The sequence below is a fragment of the Heptranchias perlo genome, chromosome 35 (genome assembly GCF_035084215.1).
Source record: "Heptranchias perlo isolate sHepPer1 chromosome 35, sHepPer1.hap1, whole genome shotgun sequence".
NCBI lineage: Eukaryota > Metazoa > Chordata > Chondrichthyes > Hexanchiformes > Hexanchidae > Heptranchias > Heptranchias perlo.
The window spans coordinates 28,319,659-28,333,011 of NC_090359.1; the positions used below are offsets into that span (position 1 = coordinate 28,319,659).

Genomic DNA, 13,353 nt, shown 5'->3' on the forward strand with positions numbered 1-13,353 from the left:
GTTGGAGGGTCAGTACTGAGGGAGCGCTGCACTGACGGAGGGTCAGTACTGAGGGAGCGCTGCATTGTCGGAGGTGCCGTCCTTCGGATGAGACGTTAATCCGAGGTCCTGTCTGCCCTCTCAGGTAGATGGAAAGATTCCACGGCCACTATTTCGAAGAAGAGCAGGGGAGTCCTCCCCAATGTGCTGGGCCAATATTTATCCCTCAACCAACATCACTAAAACAGATGATCTGGTCATTATCACATTGCTGTTTGTGGGATCTTGCTGTGCGCAAATCGGCTGCCGCATTTCCTACATTACAACAGTGATGTGTGCTTCAAAAAGTACTTCATTGGCGGCGAAGCGCATTGGGACATCCTGAGGTTGTGAAAAGCGCTGTAGAAATGCAAGTCTTTCTTTTTTTATAGGCAAGGAGACCTGACCTGATGGATTAAAATTATACAAAAACCTCCAGCCACATTTTCTCAGTATACACCTAATTTTTGAACAGGCACCATGGAGCGCTTTTAACAGTTTAATATACAAGACACTATTTTAAAAGATATATATTAGGGTACTTGTTCTGTCTGAGCTGCGAAGCAGGTGTCAGGAAATACACAGGCTATGATTTTCCATCCGTTAAAATTGAAGGACAGAAAATCGTGATGGCTGTCTTTAGCTGGTGGGACATGAAAGAGTGTCCACAGGCAGAGAGCAGCAGGAGGGTGAAATCTCCTGCACCTATGGCTGTACAGTTATGAAGCTTTTTTTCCAATGTTTCAAGAAATCTTTTCTTTAAAAACAACTGACTTTATGCGCCTTTACTGCCCTGTTTTTCCTCTGGCTCCCAGATCCCCACTACATGGCTGTTAAAACTGACCTCTCACTGGCTGAAAACTGGAGCCAAAGGTTCAGCCAGCTGAAGAGGAGAGTCATGCTGTCCAGTAAAGTGAGGGAGTGGGGGTAACGGAATAACTAACGAAAGAGGAAAGACTTTCCAAAGCCACCGCCTCACCTGTCGCGCATGGCTGGATTCCTCAAGTCTGTAATCAGTGGCATTGTCTTCTTAAACTGCTGGACCTTGTGCTTTGATGAAGCTATAATGTCCCAGTTCCTGTCCTAAGGAGTAGAACATAAACATGCCATTAACCCTTTCTGCTCTGAAACAGTGAAAGCTGCCTTGTGCGGACACCTCAGGGACAGGCACTGGCTGCCCTTTTTTTGCAGGTATCCTTATTTTCAAAATGTACTGTAAAAATTTTCCGTCGAATGGTGGCGTTCTTTACCCAGCATCCATAGCGAAAGGGTCAATGATGCCAACTCAGTGAAAGTTCGACACAGCGGCGATGCAACAGGCCGTGTCCGGTGTGTTAAGTTGTAAAAGGGCTTGGGGCGTTGAAGGCGGTCTGTAGTTGGTAATTTGCGAGTGTCCGTGGTTTCAGGGTGCCTCTTGTATATTTTACCATGCAAGTTATTTGGGTCTCTCAATAAGTGTCTGTATTTTTGGGAGTTTCACCGTACCTTCTATTGCACCTGAGAAGAGTTGTAAACAATTTTACAACACCAAGTTATAGTCCAGCAATTTTATTTTAAATTCACAAGCTTTCGGAGATTTTCTCCTTGAAAGTGATGAGGAGTGTCTCCTCATCACTTACCATTTAGAAATCAAACTGTTGTAGTGAATTAAAGTCCTTCTCGGGTTTCTTTTCTGTCCATTTCTGCAATACCATCTGCTCAAATGCCCCTTGCATCAGGTGAACAAAGCAGCACGTATCTGCGGAGATGTAGAATTGGACTATATGCACCATCGCATCCTCCGAGAAGGATAGGTGGTGGTGAGAGAAATTGCAGCCTCCTCCTCCAAAATAAGCTTGTTTTCTTTTTGATTGAAGTGAAAGGCCAAGCATGGTTGAACAGAGTAGGAAAGAAGATGGGGTAAATCAAGAAATAGTAGTTAGGTGGTGCCAAGCTTGGCTTTAGATAGCAGGAGGCAGGGCAGGCTGAAGAAGGTTAGGAATTTCACAGTTTCTCTGTCCTGTATTGACATTGCTCTGTGCGTTACTTTAAGTGCACTGGTGAATGGATTGACAGTAAATTTCTGTCTGTGTAAACAAAGGGGCAGTATTCACATTCTAGAGGGGTTGAACGTTATCACGTTAAATACCTTGAGAGTCTGGCTGAGCTTGTGCAGTTTCTTGTAGTATCCCTGCGCAGTATTCTCCATAACCTGCGTCTTTAGTGAGCTGAACTTTCCCTCCTTCCACTCTACCCAGGATTCTTCCCATTGCTTGGTGACCTCCCACGCCTGTTGAATGTAATCCAGATCCTAGGAACCAAAGCAAAAAGAAAAGTTCAAAAGATGCCCATGACTTGTGAATGATACATAGATAAAATTAACAGAAACTGTTTCTGCTGGTAACCAGAAGACACAGATTTAAGGTGATCGGCAAAAGAACCAGAGGGGAGATGAGGAGAATTGTTTTTTAACGCAGCGAGTTATTATGATCCGGAATGCACTGCCTGAAAGAGTGGTGGGAGCAGATTCAATAATAACTTTCAAAAGGGAATTGGATATAACAATGACAACAACTTGCATTTATATAGCGCCTTTAATATAGTAAAACGTCCCAAGGCGCTTCACAGGAGCGATTATCAAACTAAATTTGACACCGAGCCACATAAGGAGATATTAGGACAGGTGACCAAAAGCTTGGTCAAAGAGGTAGGTTTTAAGGAGCGTCTTAAAGGAGGAGAGAGAGGCGGAGAGGTTTAGGGAGGGAATTCCAGAGCTTAGGGCCCAGGCAGCTGAAGGCACGGCTGCCAATGGTGGAGCGATGGAAATCGGGGGATGTGTAAGAGGCCAGAAATTTTAGGGTTGTAGGGCTGGAGGAGGTTACAGAGATAGGGAGGGGGCGAGGGCCATGGAGGGATTTGAAAACAAGAATGAGAATTTTAAATCAAGGTGTTGCCAGGAGCCAATGTAGGTCAGCGAGCACAGGGGGTGATGGGTGAACGGGACTTGGTGCGAGTTAAGATATGGGCAGCAGAGTTTTGGATGAGTTCAAGTTTACGGAGGTTGTAAGTGGGAGGCCGGCCAGGAGAGAATTGGAATAGTCGAGTCTGGGGGGGTGGGGGGGTGACAAAAAAGAGGTATACTTGAAAAGGAGAAATGTGCAGGGCTATGGGGAAAGAGCAGGGGGGAGTGGGACTAATTGGATAGCTCTTTCATAGAGCTGGCACGGGCACGATGGGCCGAATGGCCTCCTGCTGTGCTGTGTGATTGATTTATTCTATGATCCCAGCACTCGCTTACCTTCTCCAGGTTCTGCAACTCTTTGGACAAGGGCTGGTCAATCTTGAAGACGTTGAGGCCGCTGCGGATGGTATCTTCCTCTTGCTTCAGGGCGTTGAGATTCTGTCGGAATTCAGCGATCAGAGCCAGGGCGGCCTCAGTGCCCAATGAACTGCTGAAGGGCCCTGCAAAGGGAGAGAAAATGGCAGATCTTTAAACCCACAAAAACATCCCGGTCCCTTGCCAGCAGCGCGGTGGTGGAGGGGTCAGAATCCTCTTGTACGCTTTGACCACCAGTATCATTCATTTAATAAATGTCAGTAAGGAAAGTCACAGCTGTCCCATACAGACTCCGATCCCCCAATTTTGTACCAAACCAGTTCCGTTTCCTGCATCCCAACGAAACATTCTCAACCTGCGGATGTGAATCAGGCACTTTATCAATAGCACCAGTTATTGCTGCTCTGTGCTTTCCTTTCTTGTGCTCCAGTGCTAGTGTGGGTCGACACGATTTGGATAGAATTCCTGTATTTGACTATTTTAACAAAGCCATTAAACTGTTCAAATAGATAAAACAAGGGATTTTTATCTGAGGCCATTAACCAATTTGCTAACAATGGTGTATCCAGTAAGTTTCACACCAAGACTGATGCAAATAAATTAGTAAGTCAGAGTATGGGCCGGGGCTCAGTGGATAATACTCTCACCCCTGAGTCAGAAGGTTGTGGTTTCAAGTCCCACTCCAGACACTTGAGCACATAATCCAGGCTGACACTCCCAGTGCAGTACTGAGGGAGTGCTGCAATGCCGAAGGTGCCGTCTTTCAGATGAGACGTTAAACCAAGGCCCCATCTGCCCTCTCAGGTGGACATAAATGATCCCACAGCACTATGGAGAAGAGCAGGGGAGTTCTCCCTGGTGTTTTTTTTAAACTGGGATCAGAGATCGAAAACGTGTTTTATAATATGATCGAAACCTTTTACACTCCGCCGGTGTCCTGACCAATAGTTATCCCTCAACCAACAACACTAAAAAGCAGGTCATTATCACATTAATGTTTGTGGGATCTTGCTGTGCGTGAAATTGGCTGCTGCGTTTCCCACATTACAGCAGTGACTACACTTCAAAAGTACTTCACTGGCGGTGAAGGGCTTTGGGACGTCCTGAGATTGTGAAAGGCGCAAATTCTTTCTTTCTTTAACTGCTCTAGGTGAATATTGTAGCACTACGAGTTAGTAGCTAGTTAGAGAAACAGGGGAATGTAGGTTTCTGGGGCGGCGAGCTCTTTTGCCTTGGACAGTTTTGTGCCAGTAAGGGCTGTCTACCTCTCTGGGCAAAATCCTCGATAGCACTGTGAGTCTTCTTCTTCATCTCCTCAGCGGAGTGGATTAGGCCGCTCCGGAACCTCTCCTTCTGCTTCTTCAGCATGACCTCGCTGTCAATGATAGTCTGCTGGAAGGTGAGCCATTCGCCATTCAGTGACTCCAGTCTGTGCTGGATCTGCGAAAGAAGCGAATGAGGATGAGACAGGAAGGAAAGGTGAAGGTACAGCGGCCGAGTCCTCTCCTTACAGCCCGGGCGGTGCACTTACATTTTCGTCTATTTGGAACTCGTATTTCTCCAGGATGATGAACTGCTCGTGGATGGGTGCGATGCGTGCCTCTGTCTTTGGAAGTTCCTCATGAAGCTGCTCCAGGAGCTGCAGACCAGCGGTCAGTTCTTGCAAGTTCTGTGGAATATGGCTGATGCTAAATGGACAGAGGAGAGAGTGGCAGTCAGTTGCAGTGAGACACTGATCTTCGTCACAAATCGACAGGGACAGTGATGCAAATGAATCAGTGTTTCAGCAATTGCTCGAGCTGAATATTGTACTATTATGAATAACAAAATGTTTGCACATATAGAATCATAGAATCTTACAGCACAGAAGGAGGTCATTCGACCCATCGTGCCTGTGCCAGGTCCTTGAAAGAGCTGTCCTATGCCCCCATCTTTCAGCACCATTTCTTCCACCTTCCCTTTCTCTTTCTGTAAAGAATTTCCTTTAAGAACTGCACAGAATCAGGTGATTGCAACGAGAGGGAGACTCCCACTGGCCACTGACCTGGGAATTATTGTTGCCCATATTTGTGGGCAACACTTAGTGCATTCATATCAAACCCATCCGTCCGTGGAACTTATTTATTTCAGATGGATTGACACCCCTGCCAGAATAGTAAGATGTCATATGAGGAAATTAAGCCCTGTCAAGTGCTTTTTAAGAATGCGTTCTCGGGATGCGGGCGATGCTGATGATAGAGCCAATGGTCTAGGCAGATCCATGGTTCATTCCGATTTAGCTGACCTTTGGCCTTAGCATGTCCAGGCTCAGGAGCAGGAAACACCGGCCAGGGGATCACTAACCAGTAACGCCTGCTGGAAAGTGTCTATGTTGGCGAGGACACAATGCCCATCAAGACTCAAGAAACAAAACGGCCGACACTCACTGCCTAGGCTCGCACACGACGAACAGCCACTCGGGCAAGGTGCTGGAGAGCGGCTCATGCCTGTGGAACTGTACCCCAGAGAGAGGGAGAGGGACAGAGAGAGAGAGAGAGAGAGAACGTGCAAGTGAACACGATAACCTTCAGGATAGGAGGGAGACATCTTTTAAAAGATTAAAGGAGAAAGCATCCCTGTCCATTAATAATTAACCGAGGGGGAAGAGAAACAAAAAGAGTTCAACACAAATAGAACTCCCAGATTTTCAGGAAGAAAATAGAAAAAAAAAGTGCAGACAGTGTTACATCACTTGTACTAGAGCTGTGCGTGTACCCACTTTGATCCATTTTCATCAAGGAAGTAGTGGAAGTCCAGCAGCATGCGGCTTGCCATCTCACTCAGCAGGGTGGTGAACTTATTTTGCCACTCGTTGCAGTGCTGAACCAGGGAGAATTTCAACGGGGAACAATCGAGAAGCACAAATTGAATCTGCACGACAGTCTCCTCCTTCTGGACATTGTTGGCCACTTCTGTGTAGCTGCAACAGAAGAGCAGAATACGAGTTGAGTTAAGGAGCAAGCGGTACCTGTTAACGGTGGGTGAAATATCACTGGGCTGTGCAACCTTACTGTTATAGCATGCGATTTTGCTTTCAATTGAAAAGTCTTGGTGTATGGCCAAGTCCCACAGCTCAGCTGATTGCGGCCAGGATAGGAGGCGTATTGTGTTTGTACCAGTGCTGGCTCTTCACTGGAGCTCTCCACTCCAGTCCCATTCCCCTGCCCTTTCTCCGATTCCTTTTGTATTCTTCCTTTTCAAATCCTTATCCACTTCTCTTTTAAATGATGCTACAGTCTTTGCCTCAGTAGGTAAAGCATTCCAGATTCTAATAACCCTCTGTGTGAAAAATGTCTTCTAATGCCCTTTTCATTCCTCCAGAATCTATAATCCCTTATTACCGAATCAGCCAACCAGTGGTTGAATCAGCCAACATCTTCATAAATGCTCCCAAAAGAAAAAACACTCCAAAATATTCATCCAACCCCCAATACCTCCGCAATCAGAATCACATAGAATTTTACAGCTCAGGAACAGGCCATTCGGTCCAACTGGTCCATGCTGGTGTTTATGCTCCACACGAGCCTCCTCCCTCCCTACCTCATCTCACCCTATCTGCATATCCTTCTATTCCTTTCTCCCTCATGTGTTTATCCAGCTTCCCCCTTAAATCCATCTACACTATTCACCTCAACTACTCCTTGTGGGAGCGAGTTCCACATTCTCACCACTCTCTGGGTAAAGAACAATAATCTTAATTTCTGCTAGTATTCCAGTGAATCTTTGCAGTCCACTCTCCCAGGCTCCAATATTTTTCCTACAGTGGGGTGTCCAGAACTGCATGCCATGCTCCAACCGTGGTTTGTCAATTCAAAAAGTAGGAATTAGAGCACAGCAAGCTTGGGTTTTAAAAGCCTGTAGAGTGTAGGAGGAAGACAAGATTGAACTGCTTTATGTTGTGCGAGAGCCATGCTAGTGCCGATTATTTTAGGACTGCATAAAAAACATGCAAATTTTTACTGGGTTTTCCTGGAAGTTGGCCTTAGGCATTAGTGAATCGGTCGAGTTTACATTGGGGTTGGTGCCAGCTGTGCGCGTCCCAGGTGTGGGGAGCCAACATCTGCGTAAATACGCCCTAAAGAAAAAACACTCCAAAATATTCATCCATCCCCACAACACCTCCACAATTGAACGCTGGCCTGCCGCCTGCCACAAACACCACATTGCACTGGCAGCACTGGAATAATCGTGTCATGTGGCCCAGGTCCGACTTCCCAGATCTCACTGTATGTGTTCCAGGCACCCACAGAATTGTGAAGATTTGCAGTGTAGGCTAGCTGGTCTCAGTCAGGGCAGCAGCAGGGGTGATACATCTAGCCTCAGTCCCCCAGGCTAGGGAGGGAAATCAAACCGGCTGCATATCCTGACACCACTATTCCCGGCCAGAACGGAGATGATTGGGTAGTTCCCCATCAATCACTACTGTAAGTGACTGGGATTGATTTTACGCACATAATTTGTGTGTGACTATCCTCCACTCACTGCTTTAATCGAGACTTTGCTGTAGTTTTAGTTATGAGTTCTATTTGCTGTAGTTCATACTCTTTAAATAGACTTTGCTGTAAAATAGACTGTTTGCTGTGAGTCCTGCCGTAAATCCCACCCCACCCCACCCCCAATTCGTTGGCACACACAGTGGTGTCAATGGACACTCTGAATAAAATCAGCCAGGGTTCCTGTTCCCGATTGCAGTCCAGCGGCCCTAGCTGGTAGGTACTTGCGTACAGGGGTTGGGTGAGGCCAGGATGATGCCCGAATTCAAAGCTCCCCCCCCACCCCGCCCAACCCCTCACTCACATAGGTTGAACAATTGAAAACAATTTTACAACACCAAGTTATAGTCCAACAATTTTATTTGAAAATCACAAGCTTTCGGAGGCTTCCTCCTTCCACATTCACCTGAGGAAGGAGGAAGCCTCCGAAAGCTTGTGATTTTCAAATAAAATTGTTGGACTATAACTTGGTGTTGTAAAATTGTTTTCAATTGTCAACCCCAGTCCATCACCGGCATCTCCACAACATAGGTTGAAGACAGACAATGTCTAGGCTCACACATGAAGAATGCGGTCAATGGGCTGAAAGAATTGTCGCACTAGTGAGCAGCTTCAGGGAGAAGGAAAAAGGGGCATAAACTGGGGGGGGGGGGAAAGCGGGATTTCTCACCGGGCAATATCCGCATCAAAGGATGACACAGCCGGTTTGAGACGCTGGTAACGGCGGATGAAAGAATCTTTGTTGATCTCCCAGATCTCGCGATAAGTGTCCCAGGTTTTCAGGTAGTTCTGAAGATTCGAAGCATTGGTTGTCATGCCGGTGCTGATCTGACCTTGGATCTTCTTAATCTCCTCATCCTGCTCTACAAGGAGAAAATACATTGCAACAACACAACGACTTGCATTTATATAGCACTTTTAACGTAGTAAAACGTCCCCAAGGCGCTTCACAGGGACGTAATCAGACAAAATTTGGCACCGAGCCACTTAAGGAGATGTTAGGACTGGTGAAAAAGGTAGGTTTTAAGGAGCGTTATAAAGGAGGAGAGAGAGGCGGAGAGGTTTAGGGAGGGAATTTTTTTTAATTATTCGTTCATGGGATGTGGGCGTCGCTGGCGAGGCCAGCATTTATTGCCCATCCCTAATTGCCCTCGAGAAGGTGGTGGTGAGCCGCTGCCTTGAACCGCTGCAGTCCGTGTGGTGAAGGTTCTCCCACAGTGCTGTTAGGAAGGGAGTTCCAGGATTTTGACCCAGTGACGATGAAGGAACGGCGATATATTTCCAAGTCGGGATGGTGTGTAACTTGGAGGGGAACGTGCAGGTGGTGTTGTTCCCATGTGCCTGCTGCCCTTGTCCTTCTAGGTGGTAGAGGTCGCGGGTTTGGGAGGTGCGGAGCTTAGGGCCCAGGCAGCTGAAGGCACGGCCGCCAATGGTGGAGCGATAAAAATCGGGGATGTGCAAGAGGCCAGAATTGGAGGAGTGCAGAGATCTCGGAGGGTTGTAGGGCTGGAGGAGGTTACAGAGATAGGGAGGGGCGAGGGCCATGGAGGAATTTGAAAACAAGGAGGAGAATTTTAAAATCGAGGCGTTGCTGGACCAGGAGCCAATGTAGGTTGGATTTGACGTGAGATATTTTGTGGTGAGACACCTCGCAGTGAGACACTTTACAGCGTAACGTTTTGCGGTGTGATGTTTCATGGTGTGACGCCTCGCGGTGAAACGCTTTACAGTGACGTTACCAAGTGTGATGTTTTGTGGCGAGATGCCAAGCGGTGAGACGCCTCACGGCAAGACGCTTCACGGTGAGACGCTTTACAGTGTGACGTTTCGCGATGTGACCCTTCACGGTGTGACACCTCGTGGTGAAGCACTCTACAGTGACGATACGCGATGTGACATTTCGCGGTGAGATGCCTCGTGGTGTGACGCTTTATGGTGTGACGTTTTGCAGTGTGACACCTCGCGGTGAAACGCTTTATGGTGATGTTACCAAGTGTGATGTTTTGTGGTGAGATGCCTAGCGGTAAGACGCCTAGTGATGAGACGCTTTATGGTGTGACGTTTTGCGGTGTGGAGCTATGTAGTGCAATGTTTTATAGTGTGACGTTTTGTGGTGTAATAACTTTGTTGGTAAAGACCCACACAACGTGCAAGAACAATACAGCTAAGAATTGAGGGTCATGTAATCACTGCTTACCAATAGATAGGAAGACAGGCTGTAGAGTAGATTTCCTCCTTGTCAGTAGCTCTGGTATACGCTTGAAGACAGAGAGGGTGGTCTTAATCTGAGCACTAATGCTGTTGACAATATTTGCAAGCTTAGCTAGTGTGGGCGAAAACTCCACCTGAAAGCAAATTGGTAAAAGGAGATAAATAGAGAATGAGCAGCTGCAGTAGGCAGAGACCAGCATAAAGGGACAACGAAAACAAACGTCATTCTCTTTGTTTTTGGTGAATTTAGATGAGAGAGTCAGCCAGTGTTGACATCATTAGCAACACCTGCACTATACAATTTTTGGGGCACGAACTCAAGATAGTTTAGAGCGGGGGTGTCAACCTCATTTTATATGGTGGGCCTGATCCGATATCCTGGCACTTGTGTTTGACTAACATTCAGCAAAAGGTATCTGGAGATGCAATTTCTGCAGTTTTTGAGCATCAAAAATTCTCCCTTGGAAAATGGTTTTGATGACACAGCTATTTCATGGGCAATGGCATAACGGGTCTCAACAGCAGCATTACTGACATGACAAGCATTAGCAAACACTGACTGCTGCTTTCTCGATAAATGTACTAATTCAGAACATTTATCTTCATGTAACTTTCCTGTGTACTGTGGTATTTCTCACCACATTATGCTTCACGGTGTCTATGAATGTTGTATCCTTTCACCACAGCTGCCTGCTGCTTACAAATCATCCACATGGGCTTTTCATTCATGTCGACAAAGAAATACAAAATTAATTTCATAATTCATGTGAATCTTCTGGTAATTTACCCAATTGGTGCCACCAGTGTTCTGGATTACAAACTGCACAGTTTAAGAGGAGGGAGTACAAAAAGTGAAAGTGAAAGCGAAGACTGGGGCCAAGAAATTCAATGGCACCTCGCCTCAGGCGCTAAACGGGCACCTAGGGCTCGCTTACACCTGTTGAGGTCCCCTGTGCAAAATTGGGTTTCCCTGAACGCAGCCGGCACTGAATCAGCTGTGTTCAGGAAAACCAGGTCTACATGCTGCCGAACCAACGGTCCATAAAACCAGGTCTACATGCAGCCGAACCAACGGTCCATAAAACCAGGTCTACATGCTGCCGAACCAACGGTCCATAAAACCAGGTCTACATGCTGCCGAACCAACGGTCCGTAAAACCAGGTCTACATGCAGCTGAACCAACGGTCCATAAAACCAGGTCTACATGCAGCCGAACCAACGGTCCATAAAACCAGGTCTACATGCTGCCGAACCAACGGTCCATAAAACCAGATCTACATACAGCCGAACCAATGATCCGTAAAACCAGGTCTACATGCAGCCGAACCAACGGTCCATAAAACCAGATCTACATACAGCCGAACCAATGATCCGTAAAACCAGGTCTACATGCAGCCGAACCAACGGTCCATAAAACCAGATCTACATACAGCCGAACCAATGATCCGTAAAACCAGGTCTACATGCAGCCGAACCAACGGTCCATAAAACCAGATCGACATGCAGCCGAACCAACGGTCCGTAAAACCAGATCGACATGCAGCCGAACCAACGGTCCGTAAAACCAAGTCTACATGCAGCCGAACCAGCGGTCTGTAAAGGGGCCGCCAAAACGCTGAGTTGTTAAAATATATTTACCTGAATGTGATGCTGGAAGGTTCAGGTGAGCTTCTCCCGACTCCACATTAAAATCACGAGCTGCTACCGAGCACCACTTACCCCCCTCCCGATTGACCCCCCACTCCTGACCGAGCCCCTTCCCGATCGACTCCACCCTCCCGATATCCCAATCGGCTCCTGACCCAGTCGCCCCCGTCCCGATTGACTCCCACTGCCAGTTCGTCCCCTCCCGTATGAGCTCAAGTCTCTGGCGTGGAGCTTGAACCCACGACCTTTGGACTCAGAGGCGAGACTGTGACCCACTGAGCCACGGCTGCCACTTCAATCAGCAGAGTGCAAATCCAGCATTCCATACGTTCATTATTTGTTGAGGTTTCTGCATCCACCTCTCGCTCCCTCTGGATTCTGTTTCAAACAGTGGGCTTATGGGGCTACTGTGCCCAAGTTCCTTCAGCTCAGCCTGTTCTGGGTGGTCTTACTTTACAAACTCAACTTTTCCTTTTCTTACTCCTCCAAATCAAACCAAAAAGGGGTCAGGTATAGGTGAGCGAAATTTGGGCCGACACTGGGCACTGTCTCGCCCGGCAGAGTGCATATTGCAAAATCTCCAGGACTCTCCAATCATTAAGCACGACCAGTGGGAGGAGCGCCCCCACTGGGAGTGTGCGTCTGTACAATGAGCCTCTTTATGTCGTGGATCTGAGTGGGGCAGAGGGATCATTCTGGGGGCGGGGGGGTGGCCCCTGCTTATCATAGGGACATAGGAACAAGAGGAGGCCAGTCAACCCCTCGAGCCTGCTCCGCCAATCAATTAGCTCATGGCTGATCTGTACCGTAACTCCATTTGCCCCACCTTTGATCCGTATCCCTCGATACCCTTACCCAACAAAAATCTATCAATCTCAGTCTTGAAAGCTCCAACTGACCCCCAGCATCCACAGCCTTTATGGGGGAAGAGAGTTCCCGAGTTCCCTTTGTGTGAAAAAGTGCTGCCTGATTTCATTCCTGAACGGCATGGCTCTAATTTTAAGGTTCTGCCCCGTTGTTCTGGACTCCCCCCACCAGAGGAAATAGTTTCTCTCTATCCACCCTATCAAACACCTCAACCTTCCATCAACTGCACAAGGTACATTCTGTGAAAAGCTCGTCTGCTCCCACTGGATAAAAGAGCTGTGAAATGTTAATACCTGTCCTTGGCTGCGCGGCATGTCATCCTGAAGTGTCACCAGGACCCGGAAGAGGGAATTTGGCGTGGATTTGGGATCCCCATTAATGGCCTTGGACAGTTCCAGCAGGGATCGTTTAACGTTTAGTCTGAAACTTTCTTCCACCAATCGGTCAACCTTTTTGGCATAAATCAACCAATAATGCTGCACCTGTAGGGGGCAAGAAGTAATGTCAAATGGACATTAAACATCCAAATTCACATTAATAATCAAACTCATTGAATTATCAAGGATAGTAACTTTCAAAAGGGAATTGGATATGGGGAAGAGCAGGGGAGTGGGACTAATTGGGTAGCTCTTTAAAAGATGGCACGATGGGCAGAATGGCCTCCTTCTGTGTTGTGTGATTCTATATCAGTAAACAGAACAATGCACAATGGCTTCACTGTGTCACTGGCCATGTGCTGCTGACGCTTTTATATTTGACGT

The 13,353-nt window shown here is 47.2% G+C and overlaps 1 protein-coding gene across 1 annotated transcript in view; it reads right to left on the reverse strand.

Moving 5' to 3' along the window:
• Positions 1-13,353, reverse strand: part of dnah2 (dynein, axonemal, heavy chain 2) — a 174,476-nt gene that overhangs the window by 127,812 nt on the left and 33,311 nt on the right. Inside the window, exons 17-25 of the mRNA XM_067972290.1 lie at positions 12,886-13,074; positions 10,064-10,211; positions 8,537-8,729; positions 6,093-6,293; positions 4,866-5,022; positions 4,600-4,774; positions 3,296-3,459; positions 2,147-2,308; positions 998-1,101 (exon numbers count right to left, since the gene is read on the reverse strand). Coding sequence (XP_067828391.1) covers positions 998-1,101; positions 2,147-2,308; positions 3,296-3,459; positions 4,600-4,774; positions 4,866-5,022; positions 6,093-6,293; positions 8,537-8,729; positions 10,064-10,211; positions 12,886-13,074 — 1,493 coding nt within the window. The remainder of the gene's footprint in view (positions 1-997; positions 1,102-2,146; positions 2,309-3,295; positions 3,460-4,599; positions 4,775-4,865; positions 5,023-6,092; positions 6,294-8,536; positions 8,730-10,063; positions 10,212-12,885; positions 13,075-13,353) is intronic.